We start from the raw sequence: 9,718 nt of genomic DNA on the forward strand, positions 1-9,718 counted from the left end.
ACTCAGCGAATCCACTCCCTATCTCCCCCTTTCAGATGTGCATATAATTCCTTTCCCATAATCTAAACAAAATTATTAATGGACTAAAGCGAATTTTGATTGACTAAGGCACCGTCAACCGTTTTATCGACTTAACGACTAAGGAAGTACAGCCTTAATATTATTTCCTTTCTGTTTCTCATTAGAATAGAATAAACTGAAAACTAATGAACCTCTGGAATCCCTGTTCATTTTCACCTCCGGAGCACACCAGTAAACCACCAGTGCACTACAGTCTTCCTCGTCTGTGAATGCTGTCGGCGTGTTTTGCGTAGGTGTGTGTGTGTGGGAGTTACAAAACACAAAACTGAATCCTGATCTTCCCTGCAGACTCCATGTCGTGTCTATAAACTGCTCAGACTGGGATGCAGCTTATAACGTAGATTTGAACACAATGTAGGCCCTTTTTCTAGCTATTCAGTCAGTCGGTTTTAAAGGACACGTATTCTGCAACCGTGTCCCCTCATCGAAATCATACCTGGAGATATATTTAGCTTCATTCATGCTGGCTTCAGAAATCTTTAAAAAATCTCTGTAAAACTTCCTTTGCTTTTGAGCGTAGGAAATAATGTGGTTTGAATTTTCCCAAGATTGTTGCGTCACAGGTAGAAACCCTATGCATAAATAATCACCAGACTCAACATTCTGGCTGTTACATCACATTCTTTACAATTGCAATGCTTGTTTAATGTTATTTTCCATGTTAATTCCCTCTTCTGCCTGTAGATGGAGCTCTAGATGCCAGTAAAGGGAGGACTGAACCCGGGGAATATTGTGTGTTTATTGAATTATTATTTTAAGTTCTAAAGCACAAAATGCCAAAGCAGAGGTACTCAAGAGCATGTTTAAAGGCCAATAACAATACAAATAATCCGCATTTGTCCTTTAGCAATCCCTGCAGTTGAATTTGGTATTTTCAGTAGCAGAGCAGCAATTTTTTTCCAAATTTTGACTTTGCTCCAAAACCGATTAGCATTGAGCAGCAGTCACGCTCACAGCCATGTGCTTCTGCCTCCTGCTTCTGCTCGTATTGATTTCAACCATTCCCATCAGCAGGTTTTCCTTATTTAGCCCTATAAGACAAGACGGACACGGTGATCATAATTGCTCACTTAGGGCATTGTAGAGTCACTATAGCGTCTTCGGATTGTCAGAAAATGGCAAAATTGGAGATAGCAGAAAGGACGTATAGAGAAGAGCATCATTTCTAGTGAAAAACTGAATCTGGTATTTGGCAGCAGCACATTGACAGATTTTGATCATTAAAAGTCATACTGATAAGGTTAATAAAAATACTTTTGTAACTCAATACCAACGTGCAAATGAGCAGAAACCAGCAGACTTCTTTTCCACAACACTAAAGCTGTTTTTTTAGAAGCAGTAGAATTAGTTGTAGGTCAGACTTGAGTTTGAGAAGAACAGGAGGTTGCTGCTAATTGGGATGTGTGTCATTTGAAGGGTGAATATTTCGCACCACTCTTGTGCTTCAGAAAGATGTAGAGGTGTGAATCTGCAGTGTTAGTTCTGTTTCACACAGACAAGTTTACTCAAGTGATAAAGGCATGCCGCGCTCGAATAGTAGTGTATACAGTGAGAAAACTGGCAAATGTATTCAAGGTTTAGCAGATGTAGAGTTTACTTAAAGAAGACCTATTGTGCTTGTGTCTGCTATATAGTTATAATCTAAACGCCCATGGATCATTATGTTATAATTTGCAGATGGTAAATCACAATATTCATCTGACTTCCTTGTTAGTAAACTTCAGTGCCCAATAGCAGCTGACGTTTCCTTTAAATGTCATCACAGCAAAGAGCCGTGTAGCTGTCGGACCCTCCTATGGATAGCTACGTGATTAAGAAAATAAAATTCAAGAACAAAGTAAATACAGAGCAGTGGGTGTAAACTTTGAATTTGCAGTGTTCGTTGAGACGTTTTGGCCCCTACAATATGGTCAAAGTAGAAGAAATATATAGTGCTGTTATCCTGAACCCCCTGCCAACTTGAATCATGGCGCTTTCCTATCATGTCCACCAAATGACATTTCATTTAACAACCTGAGCACAGAATAACTCACATGGCTGTGCTATAATGGAGGAAAGTGTCCCCCTCTGCGTTTGTGCTAAACCAGCTGACAATAACTAATTGTCTTGTGGCTCAGCTTAATAAAACTAAAAGCAGGAAGAGCCAGCTAGCCAGCTCATTACATAGGCATAATCCTTTCGACTTAATTAACATTTTCCTTTGTCAAACAAGAGCAAATTTATAATGCTGTCACAGGAATGGATCCACCAGCAACATGGAATAAAGACTGGACAATTGGGATTTTATTTTGGAAAATAAATTGTATTTGATGAGGATTTAATAAAGGAAAAAAACACTGACATAACATGCTTCTTTTCAGAATCAAGAATGAAAATGACTTTTGACTTTTTTCAGATGACTGTGTGGTTTCATAGCTTATGCAACTATATATTTCACCCTCCAAATGCAGTCCACAGTTGCCTGGCAAATCCAGAATGATATCTCTCTGTATTTTTTATACAGTATAGTAGTAGTAGTGATATCAGTCTGGTCTTCACATCCTCCTTTTCTTCTCAAGCCTGGTCAAACGTGATTGTCCAGTCAGATCCATTTTTTTAGTGACACATGTGAAACAAATGAGGTCATTAGTCACCTATGATTTACAAATAGAATAAAATGTATCTCACCTCAGATTAACAAAGTTTAGTGCTTTGCTCATTAATTAATTAATTAATTAATTAATCCGCAATGTTTTTATTTATTTTTTCCTTTATTATTTCCGATACAGACGGAGCATACCAGTCCCTGATTCGCTAATCCACCAGTCAATCACACCAATTTGAAAACGGGGAGATTCACCGGTGACCAGTGTGTATTCTGGATCCCAGGCAAAGTCCGCAGAGGCAAACTGAATATTCAAACTCCCAAAATGTGGACTGTAACATGTGACACAAAAATCTGCCTCTTTTAAGGCCAGAATGTTTAGGTTTTCACTTAAAGAGGCATATTATGTAAAAACAACATTAATGAACTTTGATGAAATTACAGTGTTCCCTCATCTACCGCATCCAAAGTTGTATTTTATTGATTATTGTTGACTAATCATGTGTAGTCCGGCGTATTTGTGCTTAGAAAGTGCCCATTTTCACCTACACCCTAACTCCACCCACAACTCTGTTATCCTGGTCATACATGTAAGGTTAAAAAAATGTCACATAGCCATTTTACTGCAATCGAAACACAAAAATGAAATTCTGATTGCTACAGTGAAATGTAAATTGCAACTGTAATTGTAAAATAAGGATCTGTGTTTCTTATAGTTTAATACTAATTACCTGAAAAAACATATGACGTTTTAATTGGTAACAGCAGAACCACAGCAATAAAAATTTGACCAAGCAGCTGATGCATTTGATGTCTACTTGAGCACAGGTTTAGACAACTGGTGTTCTTTTAAAGTGAAATATTGAAATGCTGTAAAATGTGATGATTCTGATGTTTAGCTATTCATAACACATCCCCATGCAGTGATAAGCAGATCCGTGCTGGTATTTCACAAATGCACAGTGAGTGGGTGGCTGGATATTCTTGTGTGGGAGAAGTTGCACTATAGAGCCAATGTTTTTGAACACTCTTTATTCAATTCTGTTCTGAATCTTTGCTCTAGTGAAAATCTGGGGGGATATATGAATGAGGCTGCTGTTTACGACACAGAGGAAGACATCACAGGGCTTAACTCAATTAGACAAGAGGCGACACTACTGCAGCCTAATCACACTGTCATGTTTAAATTATCACAGAGCTGAACCGCATTCAGCGATGAAACAGAATATAGCCAAACGTAATGTCCCCGACTGCTGAAGCCAGTTTGAGAAGAAACTGGAATCTATAGTCTAACATGCTATAGCTCAACAGCACTCCTGATTAGTGGAAGGTGTTACACCGAAACTGAAAACAACTTTGAAAATAGACCACTTTTTTCTATTAAAATACTTTTATACCCTGTAGTTTAGAGGTAACTAAAGCCATCTGCTTCCTCTTATTTCTCAAAGTATGATGAAGGCAAGCTGACCCCTCACACTCTTGAGGTGAAACACATCCAAGGGCAGGACATGCAGTGGGTGAAGTCATACAAATACCTTTACAATTATAGACTCCTTTTTTAATAAGACCATGATGAGCCTTTTGTATTGTTTTCCCTGGTCGCATGGTTTGGCAGTCTCTCTCTCAAAAACAAAAATCTGCTTTCCCAGATGGTCCCATTGTCTGGTAGGGTAATTGGCGACCCACAGCTGTAGCCTGAGTCCCTGTACTCCAGGCAACCAGCGCTTGACCAGGGCCATTTTAAACGATGTGTCGCACCTTTTGCACAGTGACTTTCAGTTCTTTCCCTCTGGGCAAAGGTACCTGCTCCCAAGATGTAAAACTAAGCGCTTTAAAAACAGCTTCATTCCAGCAGCTGTGTGTTTGCTAAATAAGCTGTAAACTGCACCTTCAGGGTTTTTTTTTATTCACATGTTTTTAGTTAGGTTTTCATTGTTTTATCATGTTTTGATTAGCACTGTGTGACACTTTCATATTTCCCATGATTTTATGTGCATATTTATTACTTGTGTGATTTGTATCTATGTTTGAAAACAATTCCAGCTGCAAACCAAAAGGATATATATATATATATATATATATATATATATATATATATATATATATATATATATATATATATATATATATATATATATATATATATATATATATATATATATATATATATATATATATATATATATATATATATATATATATATACACACACATATAATATATACACATATATATATGTGTATATATTATATGTGTATATATATATATATATGTATATATATGTATATGTGTATATATATATATATATATATGTATATATATATATATGAAAATATATATGGAGAAATTCACATCTAAAGTTTAGAAAGTTTAGAATGAGTTTGTACAATATATTAAAGCTAAAATCATGTGCACGTTACTGCTATTGGCAGAAACACATGCACACGCATTACCACCATTGATAGAAACACATGCAATATCCATGCGCTAAATTTGGTCTCAGGTTTCACTCATAAAGAGTGAGAAAATAGTTTACTTTCTGTAACTTGGACCAGCAGAGGAGAGAAAGAGAGGAGAAAAGGTGAGGAGCTGGATCAGAGTGAGGGAGGGGAGTGGGGCAGACAGCACTGCACACACAGGCAGGAGGGAAGGAGACATTGGACTTTTAGCTGGACTGTGCAGATTTGACAGATTTAAGACAAAACTTCTGAAAGGCACACGTGAGTTGGCATAAAGAGATGCTGTGTGGCTCTGACGCAGAACTTTCACCTAAAGAAGAGAGCAGTGACTCCTTGTACCATGTGCTCTTACTGCCACCTGTCTATGAAAATGTGCTTGCCTCATCATTGAGATTGATTAAAGTTGAGATCACAGTCTATCGATCTTTTGTTTTTTAGTACAGCTCTATATTGACCTATTGCCCAAACTGCTATCTACATAAAAGTCTCAAAAAATAAGTGAAGAATTATGTAAACCTCAATAGCTTGTTCTTTCTCTTTCAGGCCATGGAACCAAAGGCGTTTTTGAGCTGCTGGCGGGCTGGAGGAGGACGAGGGAGAACCTGCCGTTCAAAGAACGTGTGGCTGACGCATTTGCAGACGTGATGGTGTGCTACACTATGACCAGCTCCCTCTACATCATCACTTTCGGCATGGGAGCCAGCCCCTTCACCAACATCGAATCTGTCAAGATCTTTTGCCAGAGCATGTGCGTGGCAATCCTGGTCAACTACTTTTACGTTTTCTCTTTTTATGGATCTTGCCTGGTTTTTGCCGGACAGCTGGAGCAGAACCGGTACCACAGTGTATTCTGCTGTAAGATCCCGTCAGTGGAGTATCTGGACCGCCAGCCCACGTGGTTTAAAACTATGATGAGCGATGGGCATGACTTATCCACGCACCATGACAGTTTGCCCTACCAGAACCACTTTATCCAGCACTTCCTTCGTGAACACTACACAGAATGGATTACTAACACTTATGTCAAACCATTTGTAGTGATTCTGTATCTCATCTATGCCTCTTTTTCGTTCATGGGATGTTTACAAATTAGTGATGGATCCAACATTGTAAACTTGCTTGCTAGTAACTCTCCAAGTGTTTCATATGCATTGACCCAGCAGAAGTACTTCAGCAACTACAGTCCTGTAATTGGATTTTACATTTATGAACCCATTGAATACTGGAACTCTACTGTGCAAGAGCATCTCAAGACTCTGAGTCATGGATTCAATAAAATTTCTTGGATGGACAACTTTTTCCATTACTTACGGGTGGTGAACGTGAGCGCGTCCACCAAAAGCGACTTCATCAGTATCCTCAAGGGCTCTTTCCTGCGAAGCCCGGAGTACCAGCACTTCACTGAGGACATCATCTTCTCCAAGAACCGCGAGACAGACGAGTATGACATCATCGCCTCGCGCATGTATCTAGTGGCACGGACCACCGAGAAGAAGCGCGAGGAGGTGGTGGAGCTTCTGGAGAAACTTCGACCGCTGATGTTAATTAACAGCATCAAGTTCATTGCCTTCAATCCCACTTTTGTCTTCATGGATCGTTACAGCTCCTCAGTCATCTCGCCCATTCTGACCTCAGGCTTCAGCGTGCTCACCATCCTCATCCTCACCTTCTTCCTGGTCATCAACCCCCTAGGGAACTTTTGGCTCATCTTGACGGTCACCTCCGTAGAGCTGGGTGTGTTGGGTTTGATGACACTCTGGAATGTTGGCATGGACAGCATCTCAATCCTGTGCCTTATTTATACCCTCAACTTTGCCATGGATCACTGTGCACCACATCTGTACACTTTTGTACTAGCTACAGAGCACACCAGGACGCAGTGCATCAAGCTGGCTCTGGAGGAGCATGGGGCGGCCATCTTGCAGAACACTTCCTGCTTTGTGATTGGGATTATGCCCTTAGTGTTTGTGCCTTCCAACCTGACCTACACACTGTTCAAGTGCTCCCTGCTCACTGCAGGCTGCACGCTGCTGCACTGCTTTGTCATCCTCCCCGTCTTCCTCACCTTCTTCCCGCCTTCCAAAAAGAGACACAAGAAGAAGAAACGGGCAAAGCGGAAAGAGCGGGAACGAGAGAGGGAGCGGGAACGGGAGAGGGAGAGAGAGAGGGAGGAGATTGAGTGTATAGAAATCAGGGACAATCCTGATCATGTGACTAACGTCTGAGTAGTCAGCAGTGAGTATCTGTAGGTAATCAGGTGTTGATGTGAAAGAAATGCTCTCCGGAGACAAGAGTCTCTGAGCGGGAGTCGGGGGTGTCCAGTAGAGGGCACCTTCTCTCCCAAACAGTAGCAGCTCCGCTGGCCAGAATAGAGCTAGTCCTAACGGTCAGTCCTAGTGCTTCTCCCTGGACAGTGTATCTCATTTGCACAAACAGAAACATGCTCATAGTCTCTAAGCTCTTTCTGAGCAGCTGGTATATTCCCCAACTCTTGATTAAGCAAAGCAAATGAATCAGTCAACTTCTGCCCATTATCAATTCTTCAACCTGAGGCATACAAAGATAAGTAGAGTAAGGAGTATAGCAGTCACTAAAGCCAAGGATGTCCAATGAAGGAAATGTTTAGCTTATGTCAAAACTGTGCAGAAGGCACATCTCACATGCAACATTTGAAATAAAAGAGAAAGAAACCAAAACCTGAGGAAAGAGAGATAGTACTCTGGACTGAAAGCACACCGCATGCTCTTTTCTTAAACATTCAACATGTCTGATCCACCAGACCGGGCAGATGGCATACACTGTGTCCATTTTGAAGAATTATTGCACATTGCATCGTGTGAAATTAGCCGTTAGTTTATGTAAGCAGGGAGAGCTTGTGTGAGGGGCAGAGCTGCAGTGGGCTGCCACGTCAGATCAGTCTGCAGCAGTGACTTTGCACCATGAACAGTCAAACCAAAAGACAGTCTGTGAGGCCTGGAGTTATGTATAAGAGGATATGTGAGGATGAATGTCATGGCACTGATACAGGTTCAAAGTGGTTCACTGAGTTTAAAAGTATAACAACTCTCTAACTTATTTATGATGTGATCTAATTGGATGATTTTTCTCACTGTTTAAAGCAGAGTTTATACAACTCTGGCACAAAACTAAATATAGAATGAGAGACTTTACAGTCCCATATATCTCTTAATCTTTTGCCATTTACACCATGTGCCAGATACTAAGAGGACTGATATAGAGCATGTTTCACTTTAATAATGGTTTCTATTGTGGAGAAGTGCAGTTCTTTGGGCTCACTTGTCAGAGCCTTTGCTTCCATAGATTGTTGGAATACACAAACACTGTGCTGAATGTAGCAAATATGAAAGCAAAGCTAGAACTTATTATCTCACAGACAGATAAGCAAACAGCCTGTAAAGTTAATTAAGATGAAGATTCAAAAACTAACATTTGTAATACATTACCAAGCTAAACGTCCAAACAAGGCCATGGATAATTCTCCAAAAACACCAATCTAAAAAAGTGTCTAAAACATGTGTATTTTTATTCAAGCAATATTTATCCAAAACAATACACCTGCCAAGAGCAGATACAGATCTGGGCCTGTCAGAGGAAACACACCTGACGACTTACCTGGAGAATAGTTCTTGACACAGTGTCACTCTTTTCTTGTTTTGTGAAGAGCATTCACAAGTGTTGAGTGTTTGGTGATCAACTGCACATTGCCCTACTTAGAAATGTTTGGAACGCTATCTCCTGTAGCATTCGCTGTGGCTGTCACATGATGTAGAGGCCATGTTAACCTTGTATAGTTAGAAGGCATGACATGTTGATAAAATGAAACTGGAGCGTAATGCAGAATCAGATCTAAAAAGATTGACTTCCTCAAATGGGACTGTTTGCATGGCACTGTAATGTATGTATGCATGTATTTCCTTTCGTATGAAGTCTGTGAACTTCTCTCATTTGCTACTCTACTTTAGTTTGTTGTTCGAAGCATCTCCTGTAACATCCTGTGTGGCATAAGCTGAAATGACTTCAGAGGATATTCATCTGTAAAATATATGTACATTTCTCTTTTATATATTTTCTAAGAAAATATGCTAAAGAAACATTTTTAATGAAAGAGTTTTATTAAAAAAGAACAAAATGAGGGAAAAAGTCTATCACTGTAGGCCAGTAATAAACAGTGGAATGTTTCCTGTACTAGCTCTTATTTCCACACCACAGATTCAATGTCTGTTTATAAAATCACTTTTCTAAAGTGGAAACTGTGTACTAGTCTGAGTGAGAATGGTCCATTTGAATCAGTTTGATTACATTCTCCTTACATCCTGGTTCTGTGCTATAGATTTACAGAGGCACGTGGCTGTTTCACTTCACAGCAAGAAGGTCCAGCTTTGCCCCGTGCAGGGTGGGTCTCCTCCTCAACCTCAAATGCAAATTAATCTTGTCCTACTAAAAATCTATGTACTCCTGGCCAAGATCCGTCACATAATACAGTCTAAAAACAGAATAATTATTATAACCATGTATTCTATAGTTCTATTATTACCATCATTTTTACAAATTATATTAATTACATGCACTTTTT

The 9,718-nt window shown here is 39.6% G+C and overlaps 1 protein-coding gene across 1 annotated transcript in view; it reads left to right on the forward strand.

The window, feature by feature from the left end:
• ptchd4 (patched domain containing 4) overlaps positions 1-7,349 on the forward strand; it is a 32,343-nt gene extending 24,994 nt beyond the window's left edge. The window contains exon 3 of the mRNA XM_033990616.2: positions 5,668-7,349. Within this exon, the coding sequence (XP_033846507.1) occupies positions 5,668-7,349 (1,682 nt within the window). The remainder of the gene's footprint in view (positions 1-5,667) is intronic.
• The last annotated feature ends 2,369 nt before the right edge of the window (positions 7,350-9,718 follow it).

Source organism: Periophthalmus magnuspinnatus, chromosome 24 (genome assembly GCF_009829125.3).
Source record: "Periophthalmus magnuspinnatus isolate fPerMag1 chromosome 24, fPerMag1.2.pri, whole genome shotgun sequence".
Classification (NCBI taxonomy): domain Eukaryota; kingdom Metazoa; phylum Chordata; class Actinopteri; order Gobiiformes; family Gobiidae; genus Periophthalmus; species Periophthalmus magnuspinnatus.